At 39.2% G+C, this 24,014-nt stretch overlaps 1 protein-coding gene across 2 annotated transcripts in view; it reads left to right on the forward strand.

Annotated features, from left to right (window-relative positions):
* The window catches only part of KHDRBS2 (KH RNA binding domain containing, signal transduction associated 2), a 394,749-nt gene that overhangs the window by 260,394 nt on the left and 110,341 nt on the right, over positions 1-24,014 (forward strand). Inside the window, exons 5-7 of one of the 2 annotated variants that reach the window (XM_059835484.1) lie at positions 12,761-12,888; positions 16,541-16,740; positions 16,824-16,839. In XM_059835484.1, the coding sequence (XP_059691467.1) occupies positions 12,761-12,888; positions 16,541-16,740; positions 16,824-16,839 (344 nt within the window). The remainder of the gene's footprint in view (positions 1-12,760; positions 12,889-16,540; positions 16,741-16,823; positions 16,840-24,014) is intronic. The other variant, XM_059835485.1, reaches the window with a different exon arrangement.

Raw genomic sequence — 24,014 nt, forward strand, 5'->3', positions numbered from 1 at the left:
ATGATCTTACAGGTCTTTTCCAACCGTACTGATTCTGTGATTCTGTGATTCTGTCTGATACCTGTCTTACCGTTTTGGTCATGTGCAGAAAAATAAAGCTAATGGTTTAGCTGCTGGTGAACGAGCCTACAGGAGCAGACTTGAGAGCAGTTAAAATTTTCCAGTTTGTGTACCCTGAAATCATTCACTGAGTGATAAAAAAATCTGTGTTTTTAACAGCAATATCAGGTATGATAACTCTCAGAATGCCTCAGCGACACTCTGGGATGACAGCGGGAAAGCCTGGACTTCAAAATTTCAGGTTAAGGCAGAAATTTTCAACCTAAGTTATTTATAGGAGGTTTGAGGAATCCGGGAGAGTCATGACGCTTTTACCCAATCCACTTAGCCTGAGCGGTGGTGAGTGTAAATAACAGTGCGGGTTAGTCAGACCTGCCTGGGAGAGAGCTGGAATGGAGAATTTAATCTCATAAACCCCAGAGCTGGAAGGCTTAAATTCAATAAAATAATCTACCTTTGCTGCTAAGTAGGATTAGTTGCAGCCACCAGAAGCTGAGAGTACTCAGCACCTTGAGGTGTGATGAAGTCGTATATGTTTGCCTTGGCTTGCTATGCTGAATTTAAATGCATAATGAGACATTGATATCCAGTACCTCTCCAGATTTGGCATTAAAACTAATGGCAGACATCGAAAATTTAATTAAATTAAATATATTTCAGTTTTAATTAAATACATTTCAGTTAAAATAATTGGTCATTTGAATTTTGAAAAAAAGAAATAAACTAGTCTCAGTTAATTCCATTTATAGCACTCTTTCCTTTGACAAAACAGCAGTGATGAAGTTACTGTTATTTCTTTAGTGTCCACTCATATTTTCTATGATGAGGTGAATTATTATATTGAAAGTTGAGGTATTTAGTTGTCCTAAACTTGACACATTTAATTAAATTTAGGACATTTTACTTGAATTGAATGGAAAAGCAGAAGGAATGTCTAGCACGGATTTTCGTGCTTCTAAAATCAATAATGCAGAACTGGGTTAATTATGGTTAATAATAGCTTGGAACTAATGGGTTCACAATCACTTGTATTCAGTTCCAAGTACTTACACTGTAAGTCTATATAATTATTCAGCTGGAAAACATGAAATGTAAGGTGACGGCTATTTATAACATTGATGTTAAGATAGCTCACCATAGGTTTTCTAGCAGCATAGAAAACAGGTGGAGGAGGAACCAATAGTCAGTGCATCATTCAGAAAATAATTTTGTGTTCACAGCTGAGGCTTATTAGCACTAGCTATTATTTTTAGATAAAAAATGAAGTTACATTTTTAGTTACATGACTAAAACCCCTCTATCTCCACAACTTGCCACCTGCCCTAGCTTTTTGTCACAGAAAAGCACTGAAATCAGGGGGATCTTTTTTTTAGTCAGGAAAATAGGGCTGATTTCAAACCCCAATTGTGATTATAGAGCAAAAACAGGGATGGGATTTGAGACCATCAGGGGTTGTCCTAACAGCCAGCAAGGCTCTGGGTGCCTGGTTTGGATGTGTTTGTGGGGTTCGTATGTGTGGGGAAGCTGCCCTGAACACAGGTGGCGTTAGTGGCTCTCACATGTGGGCTCTGAATGGACATATCACATTTGTGCTGAATGGGAAATCAGCTTGGCAAAGTCAGCTTGTGTGGTGCTTGGCCAACAGCTGCTGGGATCCTCTTTCCAGCTGGAATTAGTGAGTCCAGTTTTAAGGTGGCACTGAGCTCAGCAAGGTACTTCAGTGCATGTGAGTTGTGCTCACTCGTGTTAAAACACCTCCTCAATCTGACCTTGTATTTCTAGGATTAAAAAAAAAAAGATCACTCTCTTAAGTCTCGTTTCCTAATTAGTCAACTAAATTTTCACTATCCCAACTCAGACTGCAAATTTAAGAAAGGAAATTTATGGCCAGGACAATGTTAGCCATATTACTAATTAATAATATTCCCGTAGGAGCCGGTCTACAGTATATGCTGTCTTTTAAATACCTATACTTGTTTTCATGCAAATTTAATAAACAATTACAGAATCTTTTTGCTTTAGCTATTTAGGAAAGACTGAAGAATTAGTTTTAATATAAAAGAGCAATTAACATTTGACTTGGAAAAAGTTCTATGAACATTCCTTTCACCCAGTTCTCCTGTATGCGTTATCTGCTATAACATAAGAAAGCGATCTTTCATCTCCGTGCAAAAAAAAGAAAGTAATTTAATAATTCCTTTTTTGTGAATTTCTGACTCATAGCACAGAATTAAATTTAATAAGGTTTTTCTTTGATAAAGGGACAGATTAATAGCTTCAAAGAGACCTAGACATTTTGACACAATTCAGTGATGAGCATTCGTAGTAAGCAGGGAGGACCACCAGATATGCGCTTACATACCATTATTTAAATATTATAAAAAATAAAAACAAATGTAAAAAATGTTTGCAAGTGCAGAACTGTATACATTACAGTAGTTAAGAAACTAGGTGATGTTACTCTTTTAAAGTACTTTTAAATACTTTTAAAATACTTTGATATGTCTGTAACAGTACAATAATGTGAAATGGAAAGAACCTGAACATGTGTTTTCCAAGCCCATTTTACCTCCCTCCCCTGTTTTCCCCTTTCAGTGCCCTTGTGTAATTGCTGATTGTGTTGCTTGGAAATGGTAGAAAAGTATTGAATGCTATTTTTTTCTTTTATTACAGGAAATTTGTTCATATACTAGGAAGCTGGAGTTTAATCTTCAATGATAAGATTATCATCATGAAACTCTTTAAAACTTTAGTTTAAATTCTATCATGTTGCATTTCTATAGAAATAAACCTGTTTATAAGAAAATACACCGGTGGGCTTGCAAGTCAGAAATGAAGTTGAAGAAGTTATATGCTAATGAATCTAGTATTATCTAGGGAATACAATAGCTAAGTCTGACTGTTTTTATCCCATTTGCATCTCTCCAGTATGAGGTTTTCCTCTTGAGAATATGGTTTGCTGCTGTGTCCAATCAAGATTACCTGATGCAAGAATATACCACATTTGGAGCAACACTTAAGTGTATGTGGAAGCTGGGATGAAATACAAAAGCTCATATACTAAATGGAATATCTTGCTATAAATGCATCTGTTTCAAAGATGTTTTTCCACTTCTGGGTGCTCTTTATAAATAGATTTTTTACCTGTAAGTTTTCTGGCACCATTTCCACATGACCGCCTACATCTCTCCCTCCGCTACACTGCCGCTCCTTGGGTTAATAGTTGTGCTTGATTGGGATCTTCAGTTGCTTCTGTTCAGATGTTCTCAGTGAGAGGGTCCTTCAGCTGTGGAGCTTATTTCACTTTTCCCCTCGAGCCTGGGTTGTTTGTATATGATCTAAAGCCGGTCTTCTTTTGCAGCTACCTGGGGAGGGATGGGTTAGATGCACGGGCCATGAAGCAACATAAGAAGCTAAAAGATTTTGAGAGGCAAAACTTTTTGCTACCTGGTAATAAGCAGGAATTAGCTGATATTATGGTTTGGGTTTTTTTAAAAAAATAGCAGTGATAACTGTGTTAATGTACCTGTTAATTATGTTAAAGTACCTGGAACCTTCTTTAATGCATGCTGCAGAGCAGAAAAGGAGACAGATAAATACAGATGCCGTATCTCCTGGTGGATAATCTTATTTACAAGGGTTTATGCAATAACAAAATAAAATATATTCAAATTAAATGACAACAAATATATAACTAATAACATTTTTATCATGTTATATATTAAATTGTTGAGCTTGAAACTCTGTCAATATCTGGCTGCATTAATTATAGCACTTGCTCTGTTCTATACACGTTATTCCTAATCTTTCATACACCATGTGCTTTAGAAAGAGTGGAGAGACGCTTGAGAATGACTACATCTCTACTTGGTACCTGGTCTAAGCTTTTCTATGTAAATTATTTTCTACCTCCTGCTACTGCTTGTTATTTCCTTAATCATCTTTTCTTTTGTCTCAAAATCTTATTCTGAAAAGACAAAACCTACAACATCTTATACCTGCTGCATACCTGCCTAATGGAATTATTAAATCAGCTTTTTTAAACTTACATACTTGAGAAAGTACTTTTTGCTAATTTATTGAGCTTGCAATGTATTTTGTTTTTCCAATGGCGTGATTTCAGCTTTTCTTATCTGATATGTTTCTTCCCTTTCCTTTCAATATTTTTTTGTTTATTTCTATATTAGCACTCTTTCTCACTTGAAGTTTGGCATAAACTTCAAAACGCTGAGTCTAAATTATTTTAATATTTTTAGTTTCTGTGACAGTCCAGATGGTGACCCTGAGATTCAATAGCAGCATCTTTTCACTGTCTTTTCCTCATGCTTACTGCATTTAGTGTGGAGAGGGGGACTCCTCGCATACATGCTTGTTCTCTGTGATTGTCCTCTGTATCATTACACTGGCTATCCATAAATCTCTCAATACTGGAACTAATTTAGATTATAGCAGTTCAAACCAAGCAGATTTAAAATATCTTTGATTCCAGCAATGAAAATTGCTCTTGTGTTTTTACGATGCTATTACAGACCATCTTCCCAGCATGTTTTGTTTTATTTTTTTCCTTAGTATGCAAAAAAGTCTTGGCTCTGGGGAGGATGTGCTATGCTGTTTAGTCTGGGTTAGTCAGATTTCTGTGTAGAAGGAGTGCATGAGAAATACCGATACTGTGTTTGCTGCCTCGACCTCTGACTAGGGAGAATGCTGAGGCACTGCTGCCTCTCCAAAGCCAAGCCCTGATGGTGGCCTGAAGCTTCTGGAAGGAGTTTCCATGCCTGTTGCTATGACTGACAAAGGAAGGAAAGTCTTCATCCTTTTTCTCGCTGTCAGTCCAGCTTTGCCCCAATCTGTGCCACCAGTTTCTTCTTTGCCAAGCAGTTGTGCCAGGCAGTGATGCTGCTGGTGCTGGTGCAGTGCCATCAGGAGAGGAGACAATGCTGCTACAGTCAGAGTATCAGCGGTACGAATGGTCTTGTTTATTCTGAGCCTACAAAAACCTACCTCGACACAGGCTATGGCTAAACTGGATGATCAAAGAGAGATTCAGGATTCCTGAAGGGATCCACGCACAGGACCTAGACTAGAACCTAGGTTAGTCTGGAGAAATCCTTATTCTGGAAAAATGGAGGACCAAACACACAGGCCATGCTACCATCCCCACAGCTCCTCTGTCGAGACACAGTGCTGCTGCAATGAATCACCCTTCCGCCAGCTCCTGCTCCCAAGGTGTTGCAGCTGGGTCTGTGGTGACTGAATTTAAGATATTCTCTGTCTATCTCCTGACGTAGAATCACACCATGGATATTAATAGATTTCAGTATATTTTAGTAGCATTATTAAGAACATTTCTGCTCTGTGTTTGTAATAGACTTAGTGCTTGCCAAGACAGTCCTTACTCCAAGGACAGCTCATGTTATCTAACCCTATATTGCAATAAGTCAAAAAAATACTAATGTTGCTTTAAAAACTAATTCCTGTATCATGTATCAAGTTCAGTCCCGATGTACTATGTGCATTCAACTCGTACAGATTATCACCTAGTGGGTTTTTTAAAAGTTCTAAAATTGTTCCGAAGCCATAAAAGAAAGGGCACTCAACAAACCCATAGTAAGATATTTTCTTGCTCAAACTTCTCATCCTTCATTGCTCTTTCCAGTCTCCTTGGGTCGAGCATCATCTTTTGTTTACTCTGCCACGTGGGACCGAGAGAGCATAGCTGTAGCCAGCCTGGATGAGACAGGCAAAGTAAACAAGAGTAAACATGTCTGAATTTTGCTGGCTGCTGTTGCCATCCCTGTTATCCTTGACAAGGGGACTGCAAACCTACAGCAGTGGGTTAGCAGGAGGCAATACAGGTCCCATCTGGCATAGTTGGGGAAAAAAAAAGGTGCATAGGTGCTATGTATAGCTTGTTAATTTTGTTGGCTTTAATGTAGACTATAGTAGACAGTTACTCCAACCTTAAGAGCAATTAGTGATCTTATTAGTAGTGGAGCTCCAACAAACAGCTAGGGAAGAGCAGTGGCATTCCTACTCCTCTCCTGCCTCCTTTGAAACAACTGGGTTTTCCCGGAGGAAGACCAGCTATACCACATCCCTTCCTTCCTAGGAGCTAGTGTAAACATCCGGTGCAAATCCATAATGATTTCTTTAGGAGTAGGTGGCTACACCACTCTTCCTGCAGCCTACTATATGCCCTCTGTTCATATTACCAATTCCCTTATATATCCCCTTCAAGTGACAGCTGTAAATAAGCACACGTCTCTGGCAGCCGGGATTCACTCGGAATTAAATTCAGGGATAGGGAGCTGTCAGCTAACAGACTTCCGTGGCATCGTAGCTGTCATTTGAATGAATTACAGACCATAGTATCTATTTGTTTGGGAGGCTGTGAGCAAGAGAAGTGGAACAAATTGGGGCAAATAGCTGAAATTTAATACAGGTTTCTGCAAGTTTTTCAAACAACATGCACCCATCTTCAGTGTGGTTATTTTGTGTGGCTAATAGCATTTCCATGTAAACTGAAATAATCTTCTGTTGAAAGCTCTCTTTACTATGAAAAAAAAACATAAATTGATTATACAATTAGATGAGGCTTATTTTGCTCTGTTCTAGCAAAGACTAAAATATCTGGGTCGAAGTTTCATAGCAGTTGCCTATGCACAATTTACACTCAGGGATTGGCAGCTTCTCTTCAGATGCTGAGGAGCAGATACATCCCCCCTCCCTTCCACGCTGCTTGTAGAATGCGGTGCCCCATGCTGATGATGCCAGGCAGATTTAATTGTGCATGCTCAAAGAGAAAAATGACATCCATGCTTGGGTTAGTGCTCTCTGTGGCAAGCTGACAAATCCCCCAGCTGTCAACTAACCTCAAAGGCAAGTGTACGTGGCTCCAGCTTATGTCTGCTTGCATTCTGCCCATAGGCATTTGTAAGCTGAAACTCATATTGGCTGCAACACGTTCAGACTGCTACTGAGAGAAATGTATGGTCTATTTTATGTGTTTCAATCTCTAAGGGTGACCCACACAATTAAGGTTTATTTTTCAGACAGACTATAAGCAGGTAAAGACAGCAATTTTTTGCATATGTGGCAAGTGAAAGGACATAATGTTTATGGCTATGGATCTGGCTAAGTTGCTGATTGCTTAGAGAAAATTGTTTCTTCCTTGGGCTCAGATGGATTATATTTATATTTTTGCGTATTTATTGGGGTTACTGGCTGCCAGAGAATGCACGCACACAAAATGGCCTTATGTAAGTGCCAATATATATGGGCAAATGCAAAGAGGCATGTGGTGCTAATGCAATATTGGAGTCACGGAGGAGGACTTCTGGCAGAAGCATTGTCACTTGTGGTGCACTGCAGGCTGTCCATCTAAACCCATCATTACCTGGCACCTATGCTCTAGTGAAATAATCAGACCAATCTGCAAATGGGCAAAAAGCCATGTTAACAGATGGCTTTGACTGTAGGTAACCAGGAAACCATGCATATACATTAAACATGGGTTCAGAGAGCATGGACCTTATCTAGGAACATCAAAACAGCTGTCGGTTTTGAGCTCCTCCATATCCTATTGAGAACATACGTCATACCCATCAGACACCCATGTAGGGTGGGCTAGAGCCAGCTCCCACGGTTCTGATGAACTTTGTAGGAATTGATTGGTTGGGCATGGTCTCAGCTGCAGATTAGTCTCATGTTTTGAAATGAATTTTGAATCTGTATTATAAAGACAAAGAATGAAGTTTAAGGATGCGGTTGCATCCATCTAATTTGCAGGCACAGCTGAGGCGCTGTCTAACCCAAATTTTATGTGATGGAGAGGGCTATCCAACTTACCTGGCAAAATTGTCCAGATTTCATAAATAGACAGTGCGAGAGAGAGGCTTTGGACATGTGCAGGGAAAAGTCCAATATGTTTACATTTTGAATGCATTAGCGTCTGGGAACAGGATCTTCGAATACAGAGAAATAACAGGAAATGCCAAGTATCTCTATTGACTCAGTATTTAGTCCACCAAGCTCTTCTGGTACTGAGCAGCCAGTGCTATTCTTCTTTTTTGTAACAGTCTGATATTAAAGCACTCAGCTAGAAAGTGGGAATTCCTGGGTTCTTGGCCTCTTCAGTATAATAAACTGCAGATCCTGACCCCATGAGTCCAAGTGAGTGGTTCTCACCAGTTTTGAAGCTGAATCATAGCACAGCTCACTGTTGTGAGGCTACAAAGAACAGAAAGAAGCAGTGACTCCAGAAACTCCTCACCACCACTTATTTTCACAGGCTTAGTGCTTCCCCATATACACAAGGGAGCGTGGGGACAATGTCTCTTTTAGCATTCAAAATTATATGCATCTAAAAAAAACCAAACAAAAAAAAAGGGCCATATTCACAGCACCTAGCTCCACCTAAAATTCACTGGGTCTTCTGTGTCCTTTTGGCTGGCTATGGGTTTTCTGAAGCATGTACTCAATGGAAATTTTAGGCTAATTGGAATTTAAGCTGCCTGAAAATAGCCCCAAGGCAGCAACATCAGGGTTTAGGGGAGATACTCTAACTTCAGTGAATCTGTGCAAATACATGGAGCCCTGGAGCTCTTTTACTGATGCTGCAGCTGGGCAGGATGCAGAAGTGCCGCAGGAGTTCAAATCCATCTCCTCTTTCCTTTCTGCTACCTGAGTGCAGGAAGAGAGGATCGCAGGATGGGGCGTACATATGTCTGTGGATGTGGTGCTCTCTGTTGGCAACAGACAGCGTCAGAGAACATTATGTGCCTGAGAGAGAAAAGTGTTTCATAGTTCAGGCAGTGTAGACTTAGATTTCCAGGACCGTAGCACCTCTGCATAGGCCAGCTGTACATTTGAGTTATTGATGCCTCAGGACTTTTGGGAAGCACTTTAAGAGTTACAGAGAAAACAACCACAAGAAAAGCATTTATTTTTGTGATTACTTTTTCACTCAGTTAAAATCAAGGAATATGATGACTTAAATACAAGGTGTTAATATGTAGTTGTTTGCCTGTAGACTCAAGATACCTGTAAATCTGTCCTAGTAGTAGTAACACTGCGTGGAGGATAGTCTGCTCTTTGCATGATACATGGCTATTTTAACTGTGTAAGGAATGTGTGTATGCTGTAAAATGTCATCCATATAAAGGACCAAATGAGCCCTGTTCATACTTCCAAATTGTCAATGTGAAGGATTGTGGTTATCATTTTAGGTTTGACTTCCATAACTCTGCATTCTTAAGGTAGTTTGCATTTAACCTAAATTACTCTCCCCTTAACTATGGAGTTAGACTGAAATTCAGCTGTCGCAGGCAAGAGTAATGACATTTATTAATAGTGCAAATCATTCATACACATGGAAAGAACTTAAATGTGCGAAGCACATCAGGACAGGAGATCACAGTCCTTAAGGGGCTGTTTTATCCTTGACTTCCAGAAGCCTTTGTTATGCTAATGATAAATATATATTCCCGAAATCTGTTGCCTCTGTCTATGCCTTACCCTTTGATTTCTTTATTAACTCTCCTCCCTCGTCACTACATGTTCTTGTTAAGTCAGATCAGGTTTTGCAGCTTGTGTCATACTTTGCTATTTTTGACCAGAATGGTTTATTGAGTTCTCTAGCAGCTTACATGCTTCCCCCTCTTTGCTGCACCTCTCTGCCACTGCTGCCAGAAGGGCCCCGGGTGAGCTGCCACCAGTCTGTCTCTGATACTAACGGGTTTCCTTTGTTCCTAGAGCAGTCAAGGCAAACGACCTAGTTAATCATTCCCAACCCTCATTAATAAACACAATTTTGGTAATTTGGGGTAAACGTGTTCATGTACTCTAGAATACTGAATGTTTTATCTCAATACGTAATTAGGTTTTTAGGCACTTACATAAACATGATTTATGGAGGCCCTGGGTGCTACTGACCTTGCTAAAGTTGTAAATCCTTGGTATTTCTAAGGTCAAGATGCATGTTTAGGTGAATAGTCGTGGGCGTGGGTGGTTAGCTCACCTGCAGTGGTTATTTGCAAACATTGACCACCGTGATATGAGTAGATGGCCCCCTTAGTATCATTAATAAATTGAAAAGCTCTTTATAGGTAATAATATCTTTAAGGGTATAAACAAGAGCAAGAAGTATAGGTTAAGGTAGATTATCAGCTGTAAGAATAACTGTAAGACTATTAGAGAGCTATAAGAAAAGCTAAGAAGTACAGAACATTTCTCATGAGCTTATTTTAATATGAGGAGTAGGGGTTTTTTTCTGAAACAAAATATACTACTGCAGTGTGTAGCTCCTTCATTATACTTTCTTCAGTACAGGTACATCTTGCAACATCTTGTACTCTCTCTTGGGACTAGATATATATGAAACATCAGCAGCATAATTTTGCTCATGTGCTAGGCTCTGAATTCAGCTACAATTAAATATTCAGCAGGATACTCTGTCTCTAGCTAGACTCATGTAGCAGTTATGAAAGATTAATTCAGTGTTATGTTGCTGTTTAATGAAAGAGTTGAAGTGAGCATTTCTGTTGAAAATTTCAGCTTTCAGGTTTAGTAATTATGAACTTTATTATGCTTTTTAAAGGGCACGTAAGATAAATTATCTATATAGAGTTATAATTTTTTATTGAAAACTTTCTCCTTCAGGATACCCATCCCAGCATCTTAATTACAGACTTCCATGTATTTTGTTGTCTTTACCTTGCCATTCATACATTGTATGTATTTCTTAACTGGACATGCAGTAAATAACCTGTGGAAAAAGTAAGGGCATTGCATAACAGAATGGTCCAGATTTGCAGATCTTGCTGTATATTATAAATTACATTTGGATTTTCTATTTTGTCAGTACTAAGATCTTAAATTATATCTGTATCTGAGGAAGGAATAGCAGCTTTGAGATAATTACTGGTAGCATTCATTTATATGGCAATGTTCCAAAGGAGAGAGATTAAAGCAGCAACACGGAAGGTTCCAATTTCTGTCCCTTGCAGGTCCTTTCTCTTTTTTTTTTCCCCACATGTCTTTCTCTTACAAAATTTGCTTGTGTTATTAATGAAGTTCAGCCCCAGCACTGGTGTGGAATCTGAAGGGTAAACTCAATCAGCAAGTTTGAAGTCCTAATCCTTGTAAAGCCAGTGTGAATAACAAATGACATTAAGCAAGGCACAGTAGCTGGTACATGTTCAGCAATTGCTGTAAATGTGACCTCATTGATTCTATCTGTGTTTTTCCCTCTGTGTTTTACAGAGGACATTGATTTAGGAAGATGTCTTTGGCTTATTACCATTAATGTTAGAATGATAGAAAAATTTGGGATTGGTGTGAACTGAAAGCCCTTATCTGGTTTATTAGCAAATTAGGGATTTGCTTTCAGTTGTGATTCTGCTGCAAGTATCAGGCACTATATTGTATAAATCGGGTTCTTCTTTGAATTTCATTAATAGATTTTACTCCAGCTGCACTCCCTAGAAATTTAGAAGGGAAATCATGACCAGGCCTACACTCTCTTAGAACACAACAGGATCAGCATCATATCTTTAAACAGATTTCCTGGACCTCTTCAGGAAGGAGAAGGAAGGAGCAAGGCCCCGGTTCCATCGCACTATTCACTTGGTCTTTAACTTGGTTAAAAAGCAGTGTCACTTGTAATACATCCTGGGCAGTCACCCACCCAAGAAGCAGCAGGCACTGTAGCATTTTCGGACCCTTGCATGACAGTCAATAGCAGTTGCCTGTGGAAGGATGGAAAGGCTGAAGGGTTGAAATTCAGTAATCCTTTCTGTTTTGAAACAGTAATTAGCTGTCGCACAGTTCTGCTGCCAGCGAGCCGGCTACTGCAGTGGGCTCTTATTACTGTGATCAGCAGGCAAAGAGCTGAATACAAAAGGAAGGAAGCTAAAGAAAAAGGAACTTCTGACTGAGACAAAGGTTGCAAACTAAGTAGAAATTGCCCAATATTATGTATTTTGTATCAGTAAGAAAAGGAAATTAATCCGATGTTCTGTTTACAGAGCCAGCAGAAGCTTGCAGTGCTACAGTCGATACCCTGCAATTTTAGAATGGGCCTATTTTATATCATTTACAGATTTTATATAGTAAACATAGCTTTGTTGCTTACGAGTCGTAAAGAGAAAGCTCCTTTCAGAAGTTGTTTAGTGGGTACACAGAATACCATTCAATGATGCTAATTGGTATTAGATTAAATCATCCAATCAAATTACTCTAGTGTAAATTTTGTGTGCTAAGGTGCCATGTAAGGTGGAATTTGTGTTTTAAGTGTGTAAAGGTAGCCAGGGATGCCTGCCAAAAATATGTAAAATATTTATAAAATGCATTTTTTGATCTAATTTCAAGTTGTTTGAGATCGTACCTTTTGTACGTGAAAGTCCATTTGCATCTTGTATATAGATAATGTTCTTGGAGTCTGCTTTGTGTTTATACCTTCCGTGCCTTGTGTGTTTTATTTTGCATGTACATGTTCTTTATCGCCACCTTGACTACCCATATAAATCTGTCTGTCCACTTATTATAGATAGTTGTCCACTCCCACTGTATGGTTTTTCAGCATGCAGGCGATAATGCAGAGCAATTCACCCAAATACCATCCATGTAATGTCTGTTTCGGGTGGTTTGGCAGCTCAGCCAAACTGCGAAGTTTCAGCAAGTTTCACCTTTTGCATTTCAGGATTATAATGATGAAATTCGCCAGGAGCAGCTGAGAGAACTGTCGTATTTGAATGGTTCTGAGGATTCAGCACGTGGACGGGGCATTCGAGGAAGAGGGATCCGTGTGCCACCTGCAGCTCCTTCAAGGTGTGGTAACCTGATCTATTATGGTAACAGCTTTAGAAAGTGTAAACAATGGTAAAACAAAAATAGTTTTAAAAAAATAAAGAAAATCACATACTGTGCTGGTTTTGGCAGGGATAGAGTTAACTTTCTTCATAGTAGCTAGTATGGGGCTGTGTTTTGGAGTTGTGCTGGAAACAGTGTTGATAACACAGGAATGTTTTAGTTATTGCTGAGCAGTGCTTACACAGAGTCAAGGCCTTTTCTGCTTCTCACACCACCCCACCAGCGAGTAGGCTGAGGGTGCACGAGGAGTTGGGAGGGGACACAGCCGGGACAGCTGACCCCAACTGACCAAAGGGATATTCCATACCATATGGCATCATGCTCAGTATATAAACTAGGGGAAAAGCTGGCCCGGGGACCGCTGCTTGGGCTGGGCATTGGTCAGAGGGTGGTGAGCAATTGTTTTTGTTTGCACCACTTGCCTTTCTTGTTTGTTGTTGTTGTTATTTTCCTTTTCGTTACAATTTTTATTATTATTATCATTATTATTATATTTTATTTCATTTCACTTATTAAACTGTTCTTATCTCAACCCACGAGCTTTCTTACCTTTACTTTTCCGATTCTCTCCCCCATCCCACTGGGGCAGGGGGGGAGTGAGTGAGCGGCTGTGTGGTGCTTAGTTGCCAGCTGGGCTTAAACTACGACACATACACATCATGGTCAGTAGACCAAAATGTTTTTCTTCTGATAACTTGTGTGGTCTGCGTTGTGCCAGGTTCTCTGATCTACAGTTCACAGGCTACAGTGAGTGGTATACAAGTATCAAACAACAAATCAGAGCAGATTATAAAGCCAGTGAATTAATATTTCTAGGAAAGAATATTGTTACGCCAGCACAGATTCGGTATGGTCATTAGCATAAAATCATTGATCAATTAAATAGTATAGTCAGAGAAGACTACATAGTCTGGATGGAACTTCATTTGCGAAATAGTTACTTTTTTTGTATGCATATTATATCTGTAATATATATACTGCATTATATATTATTTATTATATGGGTTATCAGTTCTATATGAATTCGATTGGCATCATCTAAAAACATTGGTGTATGAATGTTTCCTGAATTCTTCCAAGTATTTTTTCATATATAGGTAACAGATAGATCTGCTTGTTCATGATGCCAGTGTATAATCTTAATACACTCTTTCAGACTCATTTTTCACTGTGAACCCTTAAGAGATTTGTTGCCTCAGGCATCTAAGTTACCTAGCTACTTCTAGGCATCCACAGAGATCATTTCAGGATGGGTCCTAAGAAATCCACTTTTATTTTGGAGGAAATAGGATATGGAGGTACCTTATTTTATGCTGACAGAGTTGTTCTTTGGTAATTGAACTGGCTGATCTTGCCTATGACGTGGTTTTTTATCCCTGAAGGTGTCTATCATGTTTTCCCTCAGTTCTTCTTGAACGGAATTTTTATCAGCAGTATGATGCACATACATGGGATTTTTTACACTTGGCATTCATGACCATCTTCCACTCAAAGTCTTTTTGGGCTCAGAAACCTGTCTTCCTTACATCTAAGATCTCTGAAGGGCTTGACAAGAATAATGTTCAGAACATTACTGCAACAGACTGGCAGCTTTTAAATTAGATTCAAAGCATAATCTGTGGAGTGCTGGCCCCCACTTCCTGCAAAATGCCCGACTGATTGGATCAGTTGCACAGGCACAGGATCTTGGATACTTTCCCTATTTTCCAGTCAGAAATCCCACGAGAATATTAAAAAAAAATTGCAACTGAAGTATTTTAAGCTAAATATTTATGCTAATAATTTCTGCTAATGGCATAATTATATTTATGGTGGTGCAGTTGATACGCTTAAGGGAAGGGATGCCATGCAGAGGAACCTTGACAGGCTTGAGAATTGCGCCCATGTGAACCTCATGAAGTTCAACAAGACCAAGTGCAAGGTCCTTCTCCTGGGTAGTCACCAGTGTCAGCACAGACTGGGGCATGAAGGGATTGAGAGCAGCCCTGAGAAGAAGGACTTGGGGGTATTGGCAGATTAAAAGCTAGACATGAGCCGACAATGTGCACTCACAGCCCAGAAAGCCAACCATATCCTGGGCTGCATTGAAAGAAGTGTAGCCAGCAGGTTGAGGGAGGTGATTCTCCCCCTCTATGTCGCTCTCATGAGACCCCACCTGGAGTACTGCATCCAGCTCTGGGGCCCCCAGCACAAGAAAGGCATGGACCTGTTGGAGCAAGTCCAGAGGAGGACCACGAAGATGATCAGAGGGCTGGAGCACCTCTTCTATGAAGGCAGGCTGAGAGAGTGGGGGTTGTTCAGCCTGGAGAAGAGAAGACTCCGGGGAGACCTTATAGCAGCCTTCCAGTACCTGAAGAGGGCCTACAAGAAAGCTGGAGAGGGACTTTTTACAAGGGCATGTAGTGATAGGATAAGGGGTGATGGCTTTAAACTGAAAGAGGGTAGATTTAGATTACATACAAGGAAGAAAATCTTCACTATGAGGGTGGTGAGGCACAGGAACAGGTTCCCCAGAGAAGCTGTGGATGGCCCAACCCTGGAAGTGTTGAAGGCCACATTGGACGGGGCTTTGAACAACTTGATCTAGTGAATGATGTCCGTGCCCAAGGCAGGGGGGTTGGACTAGATGATCTTTAAGGTCCCTTCCAACCCAAACCATTCTGTGATTCTGAAATTGGATACTGAAGCTTGTAGTAAAGTAGTGAACATCACAAGCTAGTGCTATGGGTTTGGATGTCTCAGCAGGGAACAAGCCACAGTTCATACTGCTGCAGGAGACCTGAGTTCCATTCACAGCTCTGGATCTGGGTGTCACGTACAGTTATACCCGGCACTCACAGTCTTCAGAAAGGGCAGCACACTCAGGAGCATGCTGCTCTGAAACAAAACTCAAAGATTGCTTCCCTGATATATCCCCCTTCTAATTTGTCATATGGTATAGTTACAAGAACCTCTTTTTAACCAGTGACAGCTTCTTCTGACTTACCAATTAGTACAGCAAGGTGGATATCTCATAAATAAACGGGAGGATGCTAAACCGCTCTGTGCTTGTCTGTATGCGCTATTCTATCTGCACAGTGGGGGAAAGCAGAATCTCATGCTACCCTTCCCTTGTGCTGAACTAAATTAGATGGGAAGAAAAGTTCATACGTTCCTTTTATACTCTTGCTTTACTTGCCTTGCAAGTTTCTGCCATCCTGCATCATCTTCTGCCAGTCAGTTTCTCCCACCCACCAATAAACACGGGAATGAGAGTTATGACTGCTCTTGTAAAATAGTGGGAGAGCAACAGAAAAAGTTCATCACTTTTTTCTTCCTCTAGAACTACTTTGGAGTAACTCTGCAGAACTCTCCAGAATTTCATTATTACAAGCAACCAGAGGATCAGGTGTAAAAGGCACTGGATAGCTTAAAAATAATGCCTTTCCATAATATGAGTTCTGCCTGAGATATTGCCTAAAAGTGCTTGACATTGTAGCTGCCAAAACCCCGGAGTTATATGATACTTTAAACAGCAGTAAAAATGTAAGAGCCTTTAAAATGGGGTAGCACTTGCACGTCCTCCCTTGCCGTACATGCCAAAGTGATCGTTCCTTTTTGCTCCCCCCAGGGGACGTGGGGGTGCGATTCCTCCGCCCCCACCTGGACGAGGTGCCCAAGCACCCAGAGGAGCGCCGGTGACCCGTGGAGCCCTCCCCGTCCCACCAGTGGCGAGGGGTGTGCCCACTCCTCGAGCAAGGGGCGCCCCAGCTGTCCCAGGCTACAGACCACCCCCACCACCTGCACACGAGGCCTATGAAGAATACGTAAGTAACCACGTGCATTCATAACATACGTGGGCCAAACTCTGTGGTGAACACCAAGTACCTCTGAGTTGGAAGGCTCCAGGCCAGTAATTCCTCTGTCTCTGTTGCTTACCCCCTCCTGTTGAATTACAGTCTGGGTGATGCAGTGTGTTTGCAGACCTGTGTTTTGGGTGATGTGGGTTCGTAGAATTGTTCACAGCTTAGTTTTGGATATGAGAAGGTTGACCTGGGTAGCTCTCAGGGCATCACAAAAGAGTGATACAGATATTCTAAAGATTATATAATAACTAAAAGTCACTTGTTACTGTAGGCAAGTTCTTAGCAACAACAGATTATATCCTTTGTGAGAAAACAGGGGGGTTTTTTTGTTCTTCTGGATCCTTTTTATTACCTGTAATTATATATATGTATATTTGTATTCAACATTGTGTTACAGATACATAACAAATAGAAATTCAGTTAGTTTTCATGAAAGCTGATACAATGATGCATATTTAGCAAGGAGCAGTACTGTCACCTTTTCTTGTGAGGTGTTAAAAATAATTGTGCTGTAAACATCAAAGCTTTCAAGTCATCCTCATTAATGTTCCCTCCTGGAACTATCACCATAACAACAGATATCCAAGTAGAGGAGAAAGTACCATCAAATATGATGTCTGACTTTTTCCAGCTGTAGCAAATCCAAGGGTAAGATGAACATCCCATCCATTCTGTAATCCTATCACTAGGAGAACCATTGGGAAGGTGCACTGTAATTGAGAAGATGCAATTTTATTCAATTAATGGTCTTCCTAGAACAGAAGAAAGGAAATTGAAACAGAAATTAATCTTTGTTGGTAAAGCTTTACTCAACCATCTGTATTTGTCGAGTAGAGTTTAGATCATGGCCACTTCAAATCAGGGATGCACATTCTGTTAATGCCAAGAGTCACAAGTGAACAACAGCTGCAAAAAAAGGAGGGGAAGAAAATAACTCTCTGTTATTATTTACCTCAACACAGTTTCCGTCTTTAAATGATATAAAAGCCCTGCTAAAAAAGTACTTTGAAAAGTGCACCCTTCCTTTATAGTATATTATCTGTTAGTATCAAAATGTATGAGACCGTCCTTTCTGTGCAGAACTGTGTGTTTTCCTAATCTATGAGTGTCAAATTTCAAAACAGAGTCCTTGTAATGTAAGATTAAGATTATAAATTAAGTAAATATTTTCTTTCTTTTTTTCTTTTTTTTTTTTTTTCATCTACAGTACTGGTAAATGTCCTGGGGTATTAAACAGTTTTTAGGGAACATTTCTTACGCTTTTGCTGGATAATAAATGTATGGAAAGCAGGAGGAGAAGTTGAGGCAGCTGGATTATCAAGGTTAGGAAAGCATTCAGCCAGTTCCACATTGGTTTGAAATGCTTACACTCTCAGGAGCACAAAATAGACACACAATCAAAGGAGTCATTTTAGATTTTAATAGATTACTCCAATAAAAACAAACAAATGTGTTTGTGTTTCTATTTTGCTTACTTAGATAGTAGCAGGAAACATATTGCCTTATAGGACAAATTCAGATGTTTTGGAGATCCTTCCATCTCCTATGTCCTGTCAACATCTATTATCCACAGCTGGGAATATATGGGCTTCCCCTGACTTGCTGTCATCCACCAGTTTGCAATGCAAATCTCTTGCCATTTTGCAAAGACTTGTAAGTGCAATCTAAATCATCTTGATATCTTATGGACTGAGATAATAATTAAAATTCTGTTGGTGTGCAGGTAGAAGGAAAAGTTCACTGTCATATATCTATGTATGAATTTGTAAATTGTATTTTAGAGGAAAATATTTTTAATTTTGTAGGAAATAATCAACACGGTTTTTCTTTCCAAATAAACCACTACCTCACACATCTGACTGGGTACTAAAAGCAAGTGGATCTATTTGTTGACCAGCAACAAATGTCATGTGTAATTGTTGTTCTTTCACACTGAATCCTAGAGATGAAAAACTATTTTATAATGAATAATTTATTCAATTACTTTGTCTCATTTTCTGCTTGTAGGCAACCCACAAGCATATTACAATTTCTTTATGTGTGTATGTTTTTCATTTTTGACTACAGTATTTCAGTCCAATTTTTGCCTACTATAGGCAAGCACCATTGGTTTGATTAGTTGTGCACACGAATGCAATGTTATTGAATGTGAGTATCCATATTTTTTATTTTTCTTTCCTCTAAAAGAATATAGCCATTTGAATGCGGAGCTGAAATAGAATAGAAGGGCTGCAGCAGATTTTTTTTAAATGTTTAAACAGCATTTCCTGAAAAAAATCTTTAGATATTTGCTCAGCACTACTAATCAGAGATTGTATTGACTGTTTGACCTTGAAACATCTAACTGTTCAAATCGGTTTGGATAAGCATTTAAAAGTTTGGATCACTCCTTTGTAATTATCCAATATCTAATTATTTTGAGGTTTCCTGATGGGCTTTGTGAAAGTCCATAAAAGCAAATGTCTAAAGATTTCTCAAGAAAAGTGAAGTCTTGTCGTTGTGGTGAATATATTCACATTCAACATTTTGAATGTCAAGCCCAACCAAAGGGAAACTAATTTGGAACAACTTTCAGAAAAGAAGAGGGCTAGAGAGGGAAGGGGGAGTGACACACCTCACACCTTTTTCTTTACTTGCTTTTGAAACAGATAAATAGCTTTTATTGGGTGCAGCATAGATAGTATCTCAGGGGAACTTCAGAAGACTACCTACAGGAAGAGGAGGTACAGACATTAGAAGATATACGCAAAAGGAAAGAAATAGTTAGTGTGTGAACCTTCCTCACCTTAAAAACAGCTCATTGTGTGTGAATTTGAATGGAGAGCTTAACTAACAGCTGCTGTGCAGCTTCTGGTATCAGAGAGGTGCTCCTGGGTTTGTAACCTGTTGAGTAAGAGTGCTGTTCAAAGTGACTAACCTTAGTTTGGTGTGACTGATCTGTACCTGCTCCCCTTCTGCTGAAGGAGAGGTCCACCAGAGTGCAGTTCAGAGCAGAAGCATGGCCTGCTCATTGTGAACATTCTTCAGAAGAAGCTTCTTTCACAAAGCTGAACTTAGCCCTTTGTCATTGCTCTCTGAGATATAAGTTTACACCTCTAATCCACAAACACCGCCGTACTGAAGATGTCCCTAGCTGCTGAAAAGGATTCAAAACTTCATTAAGAAACAGCCTTCTGGACCTCAGGTTCTGTTGTGGGTTTTTTTACTGAAAACCACACAGTGTGGTTCCCCATTAAATGCATTATGGATCATACTCCTATTCCTTCCACAAATGCAGTACACAAATTAATTTGAATTATTGCTTAATCCTTCTTTTCATGTGTAGCAATACATGCCACAACCAGTTGGCAGCAATGACTCAGTCTGGAACTTTTCAGAAGCACTGATTTACCCTTGAGCTGTGTTGTTACTCCCAGGATGCTGAAGAGCCTGCAGTGGATGGCAGGGAGGCTGCCAAGGCCAGCAGGCTCCTCAGTTAGAACTAATGATAAGATGGCTGTTTGGGATTTATCAAATGAATTTTGTAAATTAGGTTCATATGCTACATTGCATTGGGCAGAGGTGTTTTGAGTCGAGAGAACGGTACTGGAGCTACATTTTAATTGCCTGTTTTAAACTTACATCTTCCACAGTTGTGGTCTGAGGTATTAGTTTTGTCTGTTAGACAGGTGATGTCCCATCTACAAATCTTACAGTGTTTCTATATCAGTGCACCAAGATAGGAGATGGTAAATGAAAACAAGTTCAAATATTGTTTTAGTCCTGCATCATCACCTTTATTGACAAGGACAATGGTAAGATTGATTTTGTGCCATTTTTTCATTACAAAGCTTAAGATTTGTTTGCTTGGACATCTACTTTTATCAGCTACTCAAAATATAGTAAGGAAAATGAACACTGGTGTCATCTTTACAGACTGAGGGGAGATTTCTGGAGTCTTTTCACAACAAGAGTAAGCAACTTTAAAGGCTAAGGTTTTGTTGGCAACTTATGAAACAGGCAATAGACATGACTGATTGAGGTTCATGATTTATACAGAATTGAAGAGTGAGAAGTGCATGAGTAGATCTTCCACTGGAAGGAACCTCTTACTGAGGCAATAAAGCCAATGTTCAGCACAATATATTTTAATTTGAGCATCCAGACTTTTTCACTCAAGGTTAAAGCTAAATATTTAAAGGGTGCTTAACCCAAATATTAGCCAAAAATACCCTTGCTTTCAGATCCTGTTTTGGAAGGCATTTGACTCTGGAGCTGTATTTTTGCTTCTGAATCTGAAGCTAGTAATGAGCTGTGCAGTGATATTTTTCTGTACATTTTTTAAGAGCTGTGGTGAGCCTTGCTAAGAGGTCTAGTGCAAGTCTAGAAGTGACTTAGCACTTGTTCCCTTACCCCAGATGCAAATAATTACCATAACAGAGTAAATTTGGGACTAAAATACACATTGCTTTTATATTTTACTTGCACTAGCATTTTCACTCCTGGATAAGAAAGGGGACTTTTGCACAGAAAGCCACTCATCTTGATATGAATACTTAGATGATCTTCTTGTGTTTACAAAGAAATATATAATTTGTTTGCAAGAAATAGGCCAGTCTGTGAAGACACTGAGAAGGTGGTACAGCTCCTAGGTCTAGGACAGCCAGATTAAGGAGCAATTTTAAATGCAAATATTCTTTCTCGCTTCTCATTTCACTGATCAAACCAGCCAAACGCAGCTTCTTGTTATCTTCTGGAATAAGTGAAGAGCAATGCTTTTAAAAAGTCACTCGAAAAGAACCACACAATAAGATAGATTGTGCTTTTAATGTCATGCTGTTCTTCCTCTCATTTCAAGCTATTTAAAATGAAGGCAAATGCCACATTCAACTGTTTATTCTAAGCTCAATGGTTATTTACATTTTTTCAATAGTTTTCAAATAAACTGAAACAACTAAGCTCATGTTTATTCAGTGCCAACCTAGACAATGAAAAGACTGACAATAAGAGGCATTTTGTCACACTTTAACATTTTAAAAAGAAGAATCAACATTTACATGTGGCAGCAATCCCCAAAATTGTGGTTGCGGAGGCTTTGTTTAATATTTTAAACTGGAACTCTTAGGGCTTTTAAATCCATTCTGTCTGCCACTTCTGAATGTAGATGGAAACTGTGTATAAAGACCTGCACTTCCTCTTCATGGCATGTTTGCACCTGTGTTAGTGCTTTAATCAATATGTTAAAGTTACTTGATTCTGCTACTTTTGAAGTCCATTCCTATAACCCCAGTAGAACATTTTCAGTGAGAGTGAGGCCCAGACAATTAAGACGACTTGTTCCAAACCTTAAAATAATAAAATACATTGGATATAATGATAGTCAAAGGGGACTATTTTAATTTTTTTTCTAAATCAGTATTTCCAACTTTTAAAAAGTACCACTTATTTATTTCTGTGCCTCTTTTGGATGAAAAAAATCAATGAAGAATGTACTGAGACTAAAGAGCATTTGAATAAAGCTGGAATTACAGACATGGGAATCTGCATGGCTGAACAACATATTGATTAAATATGATTGATTACCTATTTATGCCCAAGGCACTTAGAAAAAGAGCTAAGCTATATTCAGCTTACATCTGCTGTGACTCGAAAAATCAAATTTTATTTTTACCATAATAGCGATAAACAGGATAATGTTTATATTATCTGAAAAACCCTGTTGAACTTTAGAAGAATACTGTGAATGATGGTTTCATGAAGGTAGAGTGGATTTTTCTGTTAGTTATTCAAGCGTTGGAGAATTTGGTCTGTCGATAGTATACATATATTTATTGCAAAAAAATCCAGCAACATAAAGATGGAATTAAAGTAGTAGCAACTTTTTCGTGTTTTTCTAAGAGCAAAAACCACGGTCAGCATTAAACCTTCAGTGTCTGGGAACATGCAGTTCTTGAGTTTTTTGCTTACCTGTGCAAACTGTAGTTTGGGTCTTATTCTTATAGATGATACCTGAATAAATAAGGCTTGCTCCATGAAACCAAAGGAATTGTCCTGAGAGCAATGCATCAATAAATGTGAATACTGCTTTCAGACTCATCACTGCTATGAATTTCTCACAAATTGACAATGTGCTCTAAAGCAAACTTTATTATAACATTTTCTTGATTTGTTTTGATTTGATTGTAACAATCATAGTTATTCAATGTACTAAACTTTACTCATAAAATACATAAAACACTGACATCTACTTATAAATGCTGCAGAAAGGTTTTGTGGAGGATAAGCTCTTCTGTTGTCCTCTTCATGCTCTCCTTACTTGGCAAAAATAATTCTCTCCTTGACATTAGTTACCAATTTTCAGTTCAAAATTATTTTCTATGCTAGACAGAGTATAAAAGAAAATGCTGATGCAGCTGTACATGTTTTAGTATTACACATGATGTTAATACAGCTACAACCTAATAAATATTTATATTTGTTAGATAGAGATCTAAGTGAAGGGCATCTCTCAGCTGATCATCCAGCCTTCATATGGTCCTTAAATATTCATAGTGTATGCGGTTATATTCATAAGAACCCACATAAAAAATATATGCGGTATTCTCCACAGAAACTGCATCATGCAGTGCACCATTTGATCATTAAACAGTGTGACTGTTCAGGCTCCTGCTACCAAAAATACTTGTCTACTGCTACTTGGATTTGTCACAGTTTTTCACTTGGCTCTTTATCTGATGGAGAACAGTCTTGATTGGTACAAAATATAGCATTCACTGGCTAAACATCATCATGTGACTGCATCTCCCCGTTATCCTTTTTATGACAGGTTGCAAAGGTGAGTTCTAAACTTATTTTTTTGTACAAAGTCATACAAACTTAGAGGATTGCTGTTTAAGACTTGGGACAAGTCCAATTTAATTAGAGTTGTTGAGAGTTCAGCCGCTGTGTGAATTCAGCTGAGATGGAAGGCTTGGGTTTTCTCTTTCACTTCTCAAAGTTTCTTATCCAGATTTAGTCCACCGAGGTACTAAAAAGTTAAATAATTTTGGACTGCAAGGTTGATCATGACTGGTGAGTTCCCGGGGAGCCAGACACATATAAACTCAGTAGTAATGAGAAAAGTGCAGGCTGCTATTTCTTGCAGACTGGTAAGCGCAGAAACTTCAGCTGTGCCAGACAATTGCAGAAGCCTGGAGCTCTGGCTTCAGGAAGGGCTCTGGGTGAGAAGATGCCATGGCACTTCACATTATCACACCAGCC

This window comes from Gavia stellata, chromosome 2 (assembly GCF_030936135.1).
Source record: "Gavia stellata isolate bGavSte3 chromosome 2, bGavSte3.hap2, whole genome shotgun sequence".
Lineage (NCBI taxonomy): Eukaryota > Metazoa > Chordata > Aves > Gaviiformes > Gaviidae > Gavia > Gavia stellata.